The 17,578-nt window shown below is 38.5% G+C and overlaps 1 protein-coding gene across 1 annotated transcript; it reads right to left on the minus strand.

Annotated features, from left to right (window-relative positions):
* Positions 1–7,838: 7,838 nt before the first annotated feature.
* On the minus strand, positions 7,839–17,133 carry LOC130886110 (killer cell lectin-like receptor subfamily B member 1). The gene is made up of 6 exons (XM_057788015.1): positions 17,049–17,133; positions 13,036–13,134; positions 12,357–12,431; positions 11,337–11,491; positions 10,766–10,881; positions 7,839–7,983 (listed from the first exon to the last, which is right to left on the minus strand). Exons 1-6 carry the CDS (start codon positions 17,131–17,133, stop codon positions 7,839–7,841), a joined length of 675 nt encoding a protein of 224 aa, XP_057643998.1.
* Between the last annotated feature and the right edge of the window lie 445 nt (positions 17,134–17,578).

Consider the following 17,578-nt stretch of genomic DNA (forward strand, 5'->3'; position numbering starts at 1 on the left):
GAAACTGCAGCTTCATAAAAGGAATTTGGCAATGACTTCTCTGTTTCTATATTGTGAAATACATTAAGGAGTATAGGTATTAGGTCTTCTTGGAAGTTCTGGTAGAATTCTGCATTGAAGCTGTCTGGACCTGGGCTTTTTTTGGTAGGGAGGTTTTTTATAACAACTTCTAATTCTTCACGACTAACAGGTCTATTTAGATTGTTCACCTGGTCCTGGTTTAACTTTGGTATATGGTACTTATCTAAAAAAGTGTCCATTTCTTTTACATTTTCCAATTTTGTGGCATACAGGCTTTTATAGTAAGATCTAATGAGTCTCTGAATTTCCTCTGTGTCTGTGGTTATGTGTCCCTTTTCGTTTCTGATCTTGTTAATTTGCTTATTCTCTCTCCGCTGTTTGATGAGTTTGGATAGGGGTTTATCAATCTTGTTGATTTTCTCCAAGAACCAGCTTTTTGTTTCATTGATTCTTTGGATTGTTTTCTGTGTTTCTATTTTGTTGATTTCAGCCCTCAGTTTGATTATTTCCAGTCTTCTACTTCTCCTAGGTGAGTCTGCTTTTTTTTTTTTCTATAGCTTTCAGGTGGGCTATTAAGTCTCCATTATGTGCTTTCTCCATTTTCTTTAAGTGGGCACTTACTGCTATGAACTTTCCTCTTAGCACTGCTTTCATAGTGTCCCATAGGTTTGAGTATGTTGAGTCTTCGTTTACATTGAATTCAAGAAAGACTTTAATTTCTTTCTTTACTTTTTCCTTGATCTAGGTGTGGTTCAGTAGTTGACTGTCCAGTTTCCACGAGTTTGTAGGCTTTCTGGGGGTAGCATTGTTGTTGAATTCTAACTTTAATCCATGGTGATCTGATAAGACCCAGGTGGTTACTAATATTTTTTTGTAACTGTGTAAGTTTTCTTTGTTACCGAGTATGTGGTCTATTTTCGAGAAGGTTCTATGAGCTGCAGAGAAGAAGGTATATTCTTTCCTATTTGGGTGGAATGTTCTATAGATGTCTGTTAAGGCCATTTGATTCATTACCTCCCTTAATCCTCTTATTTCTCTGTTAGGTTTCTGTCTGATCGACCTGTCCATTGGTGAAAGAGGAGTGTTGAAATCTCCTACCATTAGTGTGTGTGGTTTGATGACTGCCTTGAGTTTTAATAATGTTTCTTTTAAATAAGTGGGTGCTTTTATATTAGGGGCATAAATATTCAGGATTGAGACTCCATCCTGATGAATTGTTCCTGTTATGAGTAAAAAATGTCCCTCTCCATCTCTTCTGATTGATTTTATTTTGAAGTCAACTTTGTTAGAAATTAGTATGGCCACACCTGCTTGTTTCTTTGGTCCGTTTGCTTGATAAACCTTATCCCAGCCCTTTACTCTGAGTAGATGTCTGTCTTTGTGGTTGAGGTGTGTTTCTTGTAAACAGCAGAATGTTGGATCCTGTTTTTGTATCCACTCTCTTAGCCTGTGCCTCTTTATAGGTGAGTTTAGTCCATTGATACTAAGTGATATTAATGACCAGTGGTTATTAAATCCCGTCATTTTTCCTTTCTTTCTTTCTTTTTTTTTGGTAGTAGAGTTTGTGTGTTTCCCTTCTTCAAGTTGTGTTGGTGAAGGGTCATTAGACTTCTGTGTTATTTTGGGCATTGTTGGACTCCTTGGGTTGTGATTTTCCTTCAATTACTTTCTGTAAGGCTGGATTTGTGGCTACATATTGTTTAAATTTGTTTTTATCCTGGAAAATTTTATTTTCTCCATTTATAGTGAACAAAAGCTTGGCTGGTTATAGTAATCTTGGCTTGCATCCATGGTCTCTTAGTTTCTGCAGTACATCTATCCAGGACCTTCTGGCTTTCATGGTTTCCATAGAGAAGTCAGGTGTAAGTCTGATAGGTTTACCATTATAGGTAACTTGACCTTTTTCCTTTGCAGCTCTTAATATTCTTTCTTTATTCTGTATGTTTTGTGTTTTGATTATTATATGACAAAGAGATTTTTTTTTTGATCCAGTCTATTTGGTGTTCTGTATGCTTCTTGGACCTTCAAAGGTTATCTTTCTTAAGGTTGGGAATGTTTTCTTCTAAAATTTTATTAAATATATTTTCTGGACCATTGGGCTGTACTTCTTCTCCTTCTTCTATCCCTATTATACTTAGGTTTGGTCTTTTTATTGTGTCCCAGATTTCCTGAATGTTTTGTGATGAGAATTTGTTGGTTTTGCTGTTTTCTTTGATCAGTGTGTTTATTTTCTCTACGGTATCTTCAGTGTCTGAGATTCTTTCTTCTATCTCTTCTAATCTGTTGGTAGTATTTGTCTCTGTAGTTCCTGTTCATTTATCCAAATTTTCCATCTCCATCCTTCCCTTGGTTTGTGTTTTCTTTATTACTTCCACTTTATTCTTCAAGTCTTGAACCGTTTCCCTTACCTGTTTGATTGCTTTTTCTTGTTTCTCTTGGCTTTCTTGGGTATCTTTGAGAGATTTATTCATTTCCTCTACCTTTTTGTTTGTAATCTCTAATTGATTATGGCAGTTTTTCACCTCCTGTTTAATGTCCTCTATTATTTCCATATAATTCACTTTTGAGTCCAATTCTTCTAATTCTTCTGGAATAGGGTGTACGATTCTTCTTATTTCGGGATTCCTGGATTCTGGTGATGTCACGTTGCCTTTCAGGTTGTTGGAGGAATTCTTGCATTGGTACCTGCCCATCTCTTCCTTCAAATGGAGCCAGGAGAGGCCTGGTGTCTTGGTCCAGTCTTTGCTGTGACTAACTCTCTGGGTGTATCTCCTCAGTGTAGGGGCAGGAACCGTTCCCTTCCAGATGGACTCCTCAACACCAAAACATGGACACCTGGTAGACCAATGACCCGTGGACAAAAGGGCGAATGTGGGGGGTAGGGCGGGGTCGAGTAGAAAACAGGCGACCCTGCAGCACAAGCTGGAGGTGTCTGCGCTCCCTTTCGGGGGGTTCTTGAGGCCTGCCCAGTAGGCAGGCACTCACCACTCTGAGTGGGTAGCCTTAGTGTAGGAGCAGGAAGCTGTTCCTCAGCAAAGGACCTTGCAGACAAGGCAGGCTTGGGGGAGGGGGCGTGTGTAGGAAAGAAGGCCCTGCAAAAGGACCTGGGGGAGAGGGGTTTGTGCTCTCTTCCGGGACAGTCTGCCCCTGGATAGCACACACTCACCCATCCAGATGGAACTTCTCAGCACCTGCACAGGGACACCTGGTAGCCCAATGAGCCAGGGACCAAGGGAAGAATGAGGCAGGCCGGGCGGGTCCAGAAGAGCACAGCAGACCCTGCAGCCACAGGAGCAGGGTCCTGCTCTCCCTTGCAGGGACCTTGAGGCCTGCCCTCTAACAGGCACTCACTGCTCTGGGTGGGTAACCTTAGTGTAGGAGCAGGAAGCTGTTCCTCAGCAAAGGACCTTGCAGACAAGGCAGCGCCTGCATATATTTTTAACACACTGTAAATCATTTAAACATTTTCTTTGACTTTGAATCTTTCTTTTACTGTATATATCTCTTTTTCTGGCCACACGAGCCTTGAAATTACTGAGTAATTTGGGTAGGTTTAAACCTGTGGCTTTGATGGCTGGATCCAGCCCATTCCTTTGGCTTTCCAGCCTCATGGTGGAGGTACTGGCTGTAGCCATGTTTATCACCACAACTCTGTGGCATTTCAAGGTCCCTGCCAACAAGCAAACTGCAGCATTATGTCCACAGACAACACTCAAGTCCTCTCTCTGTAGTCAGCCCTCCTGCCTCAAACAGTCAGACTTTGCCCTGGCAGGACAGACCAGAATGCCAGCATTTTAAAACAGCACAACTTTTTTTCCTGCTATGGCCAAAATCAAACAAGCATTCAGTCAACTTTTATCAATACCATTTAAGTGTTTTGTGGCAGGGCCTCTTAATAAGCTGTGGGGTTTTGCACTAAAGCTGAGTCAGGAAGCCTCTCTTAAATGAGAGTGCTTGCTTGCCTCTAGCAAGCAGGGCAGACCCGAGAAATTGCTGCTACCAAGAAAACATGCTTTACTCTATTCTTTCCCAAGCTTTCTCAGGCTTTCTGTGGATATAGTCGTCCACACATTGGGGGCCATTCTGTTGAAGGAGCTGCTGGCTGTGTTCCTGCTGCCCCAGCTCCTGGTCGCCTGGCTAGCTTATGCCCCAAAATAACAACACACAAACTGTATTCTTTTAAACACTGCTTGGCCCATTAGCTCTAGCCCTTACTGGCTAATTCTCATATCCCGATCAACCCATCTCTAATAATCTGTGTAGCATCAGTCTTACCAGGAAAGATTCAGCATGTCTGACCTGGTGGCTTGCTCCATCGCGTCTGCTCCTGAGAGGAGCTGCCCTGCATCTGCTTACTTCCTCTTCCTCCCAGCATTCTGTTCTGTTTACTCCACCCAAATATGTTCTAACCTATGAGGGCCACGCAGTTTCTTTATTTTTTAACCAATGACCTTCCTCCATCAAGACACTTAAGGTCATGCTCCACCTCCTTAGTGATCAGGGAAATGCAAATCAAAACAACTTTGAGATACCATCTTACACCTGTCAGAATGGCTAAAATCAAAAGCACCAATGATAGCCTTTGCTGGAGAGGTTGTGGAGTAAAGGGTACACTCATCCATTGCTGGTGGGAATGCAAACTTGTGCAACCACTTTGGAAATCAGTGTGGCAGTTTCTTAGGAAATTTGGGATCAACCTACCCCAGAATCCAGCAATACCACTCTTGGGAATATACCCAAGAGATGCCCTATCATACTACAAAAGCATTTGTTCAACTATGTTCATAGCAGCATTATTTGTCATAGCCAGAAACTGGAAACAACCTAGATGCCCCTCAATGAAAGAATGGATAAAGAAAGTATAAAATATATACACATTAGAGTACTACTCAGTGGTAAAAAAACAATGGCATCTTGAATTTTGCATGCAAATAGATGGAAATAGAAAACACTATCCTGAGTGAGGTAACCCAGACCCAAAAAGATGAATATGGTATGTACTCACTCATAAGTGGATTTTAGCCATAAATAAAGGATATTGAGCCTATAATCTATGATCCTAGAGAAGCTAAATAAGAAGGTGAACCCAAAGAAAAACATATAATTATCCTCCTGGATATTGGAAGGAGACAAGATTGCTAGGCAAAAATTGAAAACTTGGGGGTGGGGGTGGGGTGGGGATAAGGGGAGATGGGGAGACAAAAGTGAGAGGGGGGATGGGCAGAGCTTGGGGGAATGGGACGGCTGGGATGGAGGAAGGGTGGATATGGGAGCAGGGAATTATATATCTTAATTAAAGGAGCCATTTTAGGATTGGCCAGAGACTTGACTCTAGAGGTGTACCCAGGTGTCCATGGAGATGTCCCCAGTTAGAACATTTTAAATGCCATATTTTTCTAGTCTTTTAAAGGATCGAAGAATACCTACACATCTGAAATATATCTAGAAAACCTAACTAACATGACTACAAGTTTTCTGAAGGTTATCTATTAACCCATCTTTATTAATTATTCACTACATTTTAAATAGGCTGTACAAACACAATACTTTAATCAAGAGCAGAAATGTGCATACAACAAAATTGCCCTTAAATTTGTATCAATAATCCAAGATCCATACCAATTCAAAGTATGCATCTCAATAGCATATTCCCCTTTAAATGTTAAAAAACATTTATAAGCAATATTTGGGAATTTGGGCAGAGTTTTTTCTAAACTGCTTCCTGCTTTTTTTGGACAAAGTATTAAAAATGGGGTACTGAACTGAACAGAGAATTCTCAAGAGAAGAAGTTCAAATGGCCAAAAGATAAAAATTGATGCATAAGTTTCTCTGGGGTTGGAGGTGGAAATCTCTCCACATATACCCAGGAGTGGCATAATTGGCTCACATGGTAGTTCTATTTTTACTTTCTTTGAGGAACCTCCATAGAGGTTATATCAATTTGTATTCCAACCAGAAGTATCCCCATTTTTCCATATGGTTCTAACATCCATTATAGTATTTCCTCATTATAGCCACTCTGATTGACTCTAACATGCCCCAGCATATGTTTATATCTATTTAATACATGTGTGATAGAATTACAGAAAGACTTCAATCAAAGTTTTGATATCAATAAAACATTTTGACCATACCATGGTTTACATGCCAGCATTTTTCTATAGTAAAATCCAGATGACTTGGAAGTTTCCTTTCTTCTGTCAAGAAAGAAGGAGGATATGAATGAGCATTATGGGAAAGAAAACTGTAGGAATCCAGGAATCAGAAAAAGAGGGATGTGTGGTCTTCAGTATACTTTAGGCTGATGACCTAGAAATTATTTTCTCATAGGATATCGTGTCTTTAGGCCAAGCAGTCAGGAGGTATAGCCAGCAGGATTGCTACAAGGTCCAGACAAGTGAAGTCCATACAATGAGATTTAGCCCATGCAGGGGGACATAGCAAGATTCTTTCTCAAGAAGTAGAGGATAAGAAGGAGAAGATGAAAAACATTTTGGCTCTGGATTGGGGATCCTTGTGCTAGAAGGGATCTCCTCGTGATCAGTCGTGAAAGTACAGTCCAAGCACCACTGAGATTCACATGGCTAGCCAAAGGAACCAGATATGAAAATGTTTTTATTTCTTTCTTATATTTCATGGCATTATCTTCATTTTATTGACAGCAGTCATTGAACACTGTGGATCTTGCTACGCTATCTGTCCAAGTGACTGGAGTGGATTTGGAAGTAAATGTTTTTTTACTTTTCTGAATAAATGAGAAACTGGACATTCAGCCAAACCTCCTGCATGGCACTAGAGGCCCAACTAGCTCGATTTGACAGTTTGAAAAATCTGGTAATAAAATAGAAATTGGATTGTCATTTGTTCTGTTGAATATGTATTACTATGAGTTAGGGAGTTTAAAGCTATAACATGAGGAAGGATCCTATCCCAGGTATATGGGGTGTTTGTGTAGCACATTAGTGTGTGTCATTTTTCAATTTTATTGGTTCTCGTTAGAGGGAAGAGACAATCCAGAGTCATGCTGTCATGTAGTGCTTGTAATAAAACACACAAGGCCAGATATGCAATTTACTGAGATACCTTATGGTCATGTAAGTTTTCCTCTAAGCATTCACTTGTTGCACTCATACTGAACATGGTATCTATTTAAAATTGCAAGGACATTCTTAAACGGAGACTTTCCCAGTCATAATGCGATGGGTGATCAGCAATGTATTTTGGATTATAAATATAAATTGCATCCACTGAGAACTGAACATTATTATGGCTCCAAAATAGATGATATTCAGCTGATATCCATGTAGGGCCTATAGAGACTGCCTAACTGGACATATAATCTCCTGTAATACATGCTAATCATGAAAATCTTTACTGAAGCTTGCAGGTATTGTGTACTTAATGTGGCAACTGTCAATAACAAAAAGACTAGACTCAGCAAGGGACTTTCTCAGCCACAAAGGAATGGAGATGACATCAATGTACTTTGGATTATGGATATAAAACATATACAGTGAGAACTGAAGGCTCTTATTACTCCAAAGCAACTGACCCTCAGTGCATACTGCTGCCATCCTGAAAGAAGGCTGTCAGTTGGAGAGACTCAGTGGTCATATAAAACTGAGAGACACATGTAGTATTTTCCATGTTTTATGACAGAATTTTCTGAAGAGATACTGAAAGTCAGCATCTGTAAGAGTTACAGTGGTTTTGTAGTTCATGCTTTGTACCACCAACTGCACTGGGATAGCTGGCAGCATTGACAGTTCAATGTAGAGATCTGGTGTAGGTAAAGAAATAGGAATGACATTCACATTCAGGAGTCAGGACATAGGATTTCACATACATCTAAGTTCTTTTGGCAGATCCAACGGTTGTCTGCAGAACAGCTGTCAGAAAATACTTCTGTCTGTGAAATGACTGCACAGCTGTTTTCTTTGTCCTTGCCAGTGACTCTTAATCTGGAAAGCAAAGAACATCTGCTACTAGTGTTTAGGATTTTCTTGCAATTATCAAATCAGTCATTTTTTGTTGCGGGAGATCCTTCCGCTCCTCCAGCCAATAGCCACTGAGATACCAGCCCATTGGGGCGTGGTCTCTCTCCCTTTAAAAAAGCGGCCACTTTCCTCCTCGCTCTCTCTTACTTCCAGCTCTGCTTCCAGCAACTAGTCTCCCTTCCTGATTGTGCAGAGGGCTGTTGTCTGGGACGGTGATCTGTAAGTTTTTTCCCCTTTAAATAAATAACCATTATATTACTCATAATTCCAAACTAGCATGGGATTATTTGTGACTTACGCCTTCAATTTTCGGACACATAATGATGCTGCAGATTACATAGTGCTTAAGCATAGTAAACACGCTGTACAAATATGATAAATACATATAATTATTAAAGATATCACTGAGAGAAGCCTCTAGAATTTTCACTTGTACCCTCATTAATGACAAATTAATCCATAAGAATATTTATCAGGATGTATGAAGAGGAGAAGGTTTTATTCCTAGTTCTACTATTAATATGTCATGTGATCATGCAAAAGACGTCTTCATTTTGTTGAGCTTTAGTTTTCTTAAATATATAGTGATGTGGGATTCCACTCTGTATGCTGTGAATAACACTGGTTAATAAAGAAATTGTCTTGGGCCTGCACAAGTAGTAGAAGTAAGTGGGGAAAACTAAACTGAATTCTGGGAAAAAGAAGCAGGAGTTAGAGAGAATCCATGTAGCCAGGTCAGAGACAGACAGACAAACAGAACATTCTTCAGTAAGCCACTGCCACATGACTATACACAGATTAATGGAGATGGGTTAAATTAATATGTAACACTAATCAATAAGAAGCTAGATTGAATGGGCCAAGCAGTGATTTAATAAATACAGTTTCTTTGTGATTATTTTGGTGCTGAGCAGCCAGTAAATGAACAAGCAGCCTCCTTACAACAATATAGTCTATAAGAAACTGCTGCTTAGGGAAAGTATTGAGGTATACATGAATATAATAATAGTTACACAGTAGGTACTTAGTAAATGTATTCAACATGAAGAGTGAACACAGTGGATCTACAGAATTGGATACAGAGAAAATAAGAGCCTCTGCTCATGTGGAACAGAATCTGGTTCCTTCCCTCCTCATCCCAGAGATGTTGGGTCTTTGCTCTAGCACAACACTAGTCCCACACCCAGGATTTGAGGGATCATTGCAGGTGGGAAGAAGACAAGAAGTCAGCACTAATACATTCAGTTTCTCAGTGATGACAAGGAGTTGCTGAGTTCAAGAGCAGCCTGTCTCAGATGGAGGATGTCACTCAGCAGACAGTAGGCAGGACTCCCACACAGCTGACTTTTGTTTGTCTTTCTTCATGGTGCCCAGCCAGACTTACAGTGAAAGCTCTAACCTTATCTTCTTTGATTCCGAAAGTAATCCTACTTACTAAATTTTTACTTTCCTCTTGTTTTCCTAACTTGAAAACAAGGGCCCAGGGTGTTAGAATAAATACTTCATGGATTGTGAAAGAGAGTTCAGGAAGGGAGGGAGAATGGAAGGGTCAAAGTTTGTGTAGAAGTGAGAGGAAAATTGTGGGGGAACCCCCCTTTCTACCTTATTTCCACCACTGTCCTGTGTGCTCCAGGCTCACTGGCCCAGGCATTTCTAGGTAACTCTCCTGTCTCCACCTCCCATCTCTCTGCAGGAGTGCTGGGATACAGACGTGGACTTCTATATCTGACTTTTTATATGAGTTCTGTGGACTGAACTGTGATATTTACACAGGTAGAACTTTTACCCCGAGCCATTTTCTCAGTCTAGTTGAAACGAAAACCAGTATAACTGACACTCTTTCTATTGTAGCCTGACATCTTCCAAATTTACCTGCTCACTGCCATATAATCAGAGCATCCTTTTATCAGAGAGTGAAATCACACAGCAGATGAGCTAAATAATCTGCCTGACATGGATATCTTCACTTATCATCACATTTTCACTATGAATAAAAAATGTAAGCATTTTACATCGTAGCACAATTATACACAAATAATTAGCACACATAAGAAGAAAGAAAGAAAAATTAATCCTTACTATGTGTAAAATAATTTTTAAACATCAATGTCTATACTGAATCTGCCTAGAGAAAGTAATTTCATGACACACTATGGTGCAACTTTGTTACCACAGTTCTAAAGTACCGCTTAAGGATTGCTGTGTATAGGTAGAAAAATGACACAGTGCCTAAGTGTGCTTACTGTTCTTGCAGAGGACCTAGGTTCAAGTTCTAGCACACATATGGCAGCTCACAACCATCTGCAACTCCAAGAAATCTACTTCCATTTTCTGACTACTGTAAACTCCTGCATGTATATGCTATACATCCATACATACACTCAAGAACACACACAGAAAATAAAATAAATGTTTTTAAATTTCTAAGAAAGTTTGTGTGTGAAAAAAAAAAGAAAAGAAGAAAATCTATATGTTCCCCCCCAAACATTTAAAACTATTTTATCTCTAACAGTAAGAAGTTAGTCTACTTTCTGTTTTTTAAAATTTCATTGTAATTAAATATATACATATTATTATAAAGGGTTGCTAGCTACTTATACATGAAACTTTGCAACTAATTCTGAAATTGTCTTTTCAGTCTGTTTCAAAAATCTCAAGAATTTTACACTTAATTAAAATTACAAAATTCAATTTTCAGTAAAAATGAGGGTGAATTGAAATTTAAATTGCCTCATTTAATACTTACCGATCAGGATTTAAAGTAGAACCATTTGTCCACTTCCAGATCTGCTCCACTTGTATATATTTTAGTCCAATAAAAAACTGATGTCCTTCTCTCTTTGAGAAATCCTGGAAGTATCTCTATAACCAAAACATAGTGGAAGACTTAATCTCCAATCTATTTATTCATGACACACTTTCTTCTACCAACCTTCTAAAACACTGTTACTCCTGTTTGAAGCCCATCCTAGCTTCCCACTGGCATAATTCTCTCCTCTGTATATATTTCTACTTTTAATTGTTTTATTCCATTATTTTTATTACTTTAAAGAAATACCAATCCAAATTCCCACTTTCTCCCCTCCTTCCCCTCCCCTCCCACTCCCTCCATACTCTCTCCTTCCTATCCCCCTCCAATCTTAAGAGAGGGCAAGGCACCCTGCCCTTTGGAAAGTCCAACGCCCTCCCCACTACATCTTGTTTAAAGTCCAAGTCTTCACTTCCTCAACGTAGACCATTGGTTAAAATCCAGATATGTCGACAAAGCTTCAACAAATTGTTATGTTCTAAACTGAGCAATGTTATTATCAGTTTACCAGTTCTTCTTGATCTTCAATGAGCAGCAGAGTGGCTCCTCTCACAGAGCAATCAGCTAGACCTTCAGACCAAGGTCTGGAAATTTGAGAAATAAATAAGCATTTATCCTGGTATGGCTGCCAATCTTTCAGACAGGTTGGAATGGCTGATCTCCCTAGAGTAAGAAAGAAGATGTTTATTTCTGCCCTGTTTCTGCTGCACCACAATCAGCTCCACACAGGAGTTGTTTCATTTAGCAAATGCTGGAACAAGGTTAATGCTGTCATATGTCAATGAATCATAATTAATGAAAAAGGATTAATTTTATGTTTCATTTCTACTAATTTACTTCAGACAAAGTAAACTGTCTAACATTTTCACTAAAATAATCAACTGTTTCACTTTTTAACTTGATATTTGCCTATTAAGATTCTGTGAGCCAGCAACCTGAGGAAGCATGGCCAGGCGTATAAGAGCATAAATGTCAACGTCACACAGTTTCAGTGAAGTTTCCAGTACCAACACTTACAAACCCTGTGTCTCCCTGCAAGTTCCTAATGGTTTTATGTTCTTCTCAGACATAAAAGGTGATACAGCATCTTCATTGAAGGCTGTTTTGAACTTCAACTGAGTTAACTCACATTTTCTGTTAAAAATCACCTCTTATTATCAGAAAATTCAAGCCACACAATTACTTGTTGGTTCAGCCATAATCTCTTGGGCAGCCATGCCACTTTTTTCTATTGGTGCTTTTCTCACTAAGAATCCCACTAGGAAATAAGGAGGCATACAGAGAGGATTAAATGCTGAAATAAATGATGGAATGAGTGTGCTCTTTTTTTTCTTGCTTTCTTTTTGTGGGGGAGTTGAGAGAGGTTTCTTTGTGTCACAGCACTGACTGTGCTGGAACTCTCTATGTAGACCAGGCTGACCTCAGACTCATAGGAATCCACCTGTCTCTGTCTCCAGAGTGCTGGGATTAGAGGCGTGTGTTATCACACATAGCTTGTTTTATTTCTTTTTTCAAGCCACACAATTACCTTTTGGTTCATCCATGACCTCTTGAGCAGACACACTGCATTTTTCTATTGGTGGTTTTTGCACTAAGACTCGCACTATTAAATAACAAAACACATACAGAGAATTAAATGCTGAAACAAATGGTGGAATCAGTATTCTAGTTCTTACTTCAAGAAATCAAGTTTTTTTATCTGAACATCTGACTGATACAATATTAGCAAACTGGATTGAGGGACAAGTTTTTAGATGGGATATATAAACAAGAAACATACAGAACACATGGATTCGAACAGATGTTCTGATTGACAAGTCAATCTGTGGGCATTGCTGGAACTCTCAGATTGCCCATAGTCACTTCTGAGCTGCTCATCCTTAATCACACCCATTCCAAAGAAGGTTTAGCAGGAATGTAATAAGTTAAATATGGGGGCCTTTTAGCTTTCTTTGTTGCTATATTTTTGTCATAACTGTGACTTTTATGTTTTATAGTTCTAGATGTACATATGTCATAGCCCATAACTGTTCTCAAAAAATTAATAAGCATGGAAGAAATGTGAGACTTCCACAGAGGACACAGGATTTTGTCCTATATTATTAGATATCATTAACCTTTCCCCAGGCTCAAGGAGGCCAGGTGCCATAAATAGGACAAATGTTTATGGGGGGAAATTAAGAAACAAAAGCTCTTGCCTTACTTACCTAAGACACTGAGTCCAGTCAGGCTCAAGACAAGCAGGATCAGCCCAGCACAGCCAAGTTTCAGAGCCAACCGATGCCAGTGTGGGCATCGACAGGTTTCTAAGAAGTGCAAAGAATACACTTGTTAAATCTAAATGAGGACATCTGGGATAAAAGTCGGAGGTGGTTTTATCACTACACAAGACCTCCCTTAACTACAGGATCCTTTCCAACATTCCTAGTGAACTGAATGTAACTGGAGATAATACTATACTATATGTGTGTATACATACACACACACACAGAGAGAGAGAGAGAGAGAGAGAGAGAGAGAGAGAGAGAGAGAGAGCCCAAACTACACCTGGTGACTATAACTTTCACAATTTGGTGTATGACAGTAAAACATTTTTTCCACAAAGTGCAGTACTTGTCACTATCACCTTTTATTTAGAGGAATGCATTATGGCTTCTATTTAGAATACTGTACTGTTGATGTCTCTACCTTTTCAATTTGGATCCATCACTGAGTGAGTGAGTGACACTGGGACACAAGCAGTGATGTAAAGTGAGTCACTTCTTGACCTAGATGCTGTGAGATCTCATCATTGTTTCTCTGGGCAGTGTCCAACTTAAAACATTGAGTTACTTATTCATAGAATTTTATAGTCAGCAGATTAAAACCACTGCTAGATACAACTAACAGAAACAACAGACACTGAAATGGCAAATACGGAATACTATGATATTACATGACATACACTGTGTCTATAGCAGATAAGGGTACTGTGCTGTAACATGACATACACTGTGTCTATAGCAGGTAAGGGGTACTGTGCTGTAACATGACATACACTGTGTCTATAGCAAGTAAGGGGTACTGTGCTGTAACATGACATACATTGTGTCTATAACAGAAAAAGGGTTCTGTGCTGTAACATGACATACAGTGTGCCTATAGCAGATAAGGGGTATAACTCAGAGGTATAACATTGTGGGAGTCTATGTGACCATCATGGTCAGTACTTTGATCTGCAGTAGGCAAGAAAGTAGTTTGGGTCAAAATGACTAAGTAGCCAGTGTTGGTTCAAACCTTATGAGTTTGATTCAAGTAGTTTATTTTAGCCATTTTAAAATACAGCACAATTTGGTAAAGGTATTTTCTAGTGATTACTTACTCATCCCATCAGTACAATAAAGTTTAAGACGTGACTACATCAAAACTCTTTGTAAAGAACACATAACACCTTCCATAAAGATAGTTCTTTACCTTGGCTACAAGTCTTATCCTTGGTAAAGATCGGTTCTATAGTCTGAAAAAAATTCACCATTAAGGATCTTTGAGAGGATTCTGTATGGTCTAGGCCACAAAAATTATCAGAGTATTAACTACATCTAAAGCCAGCTTTCCAAGTAGATAACAAAAACATTTTAACATTTCTGGTTCCGCTAATGCTTATATGTGAACACAGGACCTCCAAGCCTCTTACTTAACATGACACATACTTTGTCTACCACAATGCACTTCCTAAACACCATGTTAGATATCTCTGCTTACCTTGGTGATTGAACCAACAATGGACGTCTTATGTTTATTAGACAATGAAATGTATTATTTTTTTGTGATATTGTCATCATACCACAGTTTTGTGAATTTAACTTCCTGCTAGACATCTTTAAAAACATGAGTTAGATATGAAAAACAAGGAGAGTTTTGTTTATAAAGGTAATAAGGAGAAACACTAGCTGGCAATTACACCTCTAATTTAATCATAATCCCCTTTTTGTTTGCATTTAGTTTCTAAGAGTTCCATGTGTTTCTGTTTTATTAATGGCTTTATAGATTTAATTGTTAGAAACAAATACTATACCATTCTGAGAGAAGCTTTCCTATCACAACTTTGGCTTGGTTTTGTTTCTCAGATTGGGTCTCCTGTAGTTTAGGCTAAACCCAAACTCCCTCTGGGGTTAAGAATAAACTTGAACTCCTGATGTCACTGTCTCTGTTTCTCAAGTACTAGAATTACAGTTATACCCTACATGCATGGGTAGGGATTCCTAATTTTGACAGCTTCAAATTTATTTCTATGTTGTTAGTTTTCTAAATATTTCTAAATATTTCCTGATATAATTTATGACATGCTCTGAGTCACATGTCAAAATTTGAAACCAGATTGTTAAAATGTTCTTTTATTCTAATTGTGCAGTTCAAAATTGCCTATGTATTTATTTCTATTTATACTAATTTTTACCTTATCTTTTGTGGCTGAATTGTATAATTAATACTGCAGAAAATAATAGTTGTCTCAGGATTTTAGATCAGTTTTTGAATGATGATGAACAATCATTAAGGAAACTAAAACATTTTGAAATGTTCCTTAGGAAAAAACAAAAAAGAAATGGAGCAGAAGAGAATAAAGATGAATAGGAGGAATATGAGGAGGAGGCAGAGGAAGATGAAGACAAAGATGAGGATAAGGAGAAAGAGAAGAAGAAGAAGAAGAAGAAGAAGAAGAAGAAGAAGAAGAAGAAGAAGAAGAAGAAGAAGAAGAAGAAGAAGAAGAAGAAGAAGAAGAAGAAAGGTAGAAAGTAGAAATGTTCCCAGGAGATAGAAGATGGCTCCCCTAAGCCTTAAGAACAATCCATATCAGAAGACCGAGTAGTTCACTGCTGACTAGAACTTTGCACGTATAACAATCTACTGAACATTGTACAGACTTTTCCAAATAATATTATCTAGACAAATACTTATAACAACTATTTGCATGGCATTGAGATCATCTTAAAAATTGTTGGTGATCTGGAGATTATCTAAAGCACATAGGAATATGCACGTAGGTACTGTGAAAATATCACATTTTATAAAAAAGACTTATGTGCAGAGGTTTTGTTCAAACTGGTAATATGTAGAATAATAATCACAATGAGGATAGACAATTTTTTTAGTCTCTTGATTCTGGATCATGAATAGTATAGTATTGAGGAAATCTTGTCTTTCTCAGCCTTCACTTTCTAACATCCATTTCAACAAGCCCTTTCCCAACCATTTACTAGGCTTGAACACATGGAAAAGAAAAGCATGCTCCTCCTATCATGCTGGCTCACTGGAATCCTCCCAGCAGTGTCAAAGGTTCGTTTCCCCTGATTCTGATGTGAAGATGATAATGAAACAGATTTGATGGCTCTAAGATGTTTTCCTGACTTTTAATTTTTATAATTTATTAGGTCTTAACCAATAAATTTTGGTTTCTAAAAATATTGTTATAATCACTTAGTTTTCACAATATAGGAAGAATGTTAGGTAAAAACCTTGCAATTTCATTGCTGTCAGTAAGTTCAGTTGGTCACAGAATGCACTACTATCTTGGGACAGTTTTAGTCACACTTTCTACATCAGTTTCTAGTCCCTTTTACCCAAGTCTTGTGCATTTCTTTCACTTCAATTACTAAGCTCTCTGGCAGAGGTGAGTGCTGCTTTGCCCAATGCTGACTGTTAGGGATGTTTCTGACTCAACCTGTTGTGTTCTGTACCAGGATCGGGAATAAGCAAGGTATTCCAGGAAGTGTCTGCCATGTTTCTAAAAACATTTTTCTGTTCATATGTGCAAATTATTATTTAACTAGCATATTTAAAGTGAGGCTGAATAGGAGAAACATTGTTTATGATTCATGAACTCCTTGAATAATATCTCTCTGATGTTGTGGTTATCTGACACATAGGTGTGAGTGTGTGTGTGTGTTTGAGTGTTTCAAGGTGTGCTGTGTGTGTATGTATGTGTACATGTGTCCGTGTGTGCCTGCATGTGTGTACATACCACACTAGGTACAGAGTTTAGAAAGCAACTTTCAAGAGGCGATTCTCAGTCTCCAAACATCTCGCGAATTGAAGTCCGGTTGTCAGGTTTGTACAACTAGTACTTTTTTACATGATAAGGCATCTCACCATCTCAAAGCAATAATTTAAAACTATAAGATAACAGAAGAGGATTAACTCTAAAAGATATTCAAGTACCAAAAGGAGAAATAAAGCCACTTACCTGAAGGAAGAGATGGAGGTGATGCATTCCTAATCCCCCAAATCCTGGATAAGTTTAAGTTATTGTAAACCATTGATTCATCCATTACAAATTTGGAGATGTGACACTGACTAGTGAATGAGAGAGGACAAACTCAGAGCTCTGTGAGGCCAAATGAACAAAAGGAAATCCGCTGTGAACACTCTCCTGTCTGTGTCCACACCCACCCACACTTGTAGCTGAGGATTCCTTCCACAGTTACAAACCCCAGTGTCCATTATGTTCACACAGTTTACTCATTCTTATATTTCAAACAGAAGATACAACACAAGGCATGCATGTTGAGAAAATTCTGGCAAAGCAAAAGGCTTTTATTTCTTAATTGTCTTTATTAATTGTCTTAATGTCTTTATTTCTTAAATCATCTGTTATCCTTTATTCCCTCATAGCAAAGGTCATGGCAAATAAAATGAACCACTCAATCATAAATTCAAATTTAAGGGATTCCCCCCACCAAATTTCCAGGAATTATGATATAATATATTCTGTGA

The sequence above is a fragment of the Chionomys nivalis genome, chromosome 1 (assembly GCF_950005125.1).
Source record: "Chionomys nivalis chromosome 1, mChiNiv1.1, whole genome shotgun sequence".
Taxonomy (NCBI): Eukaryota; Metazoa; Chordata; class Mammalia; order Rodentia; family Cricetidae; genus Chionomys; species Chionomys nivalis.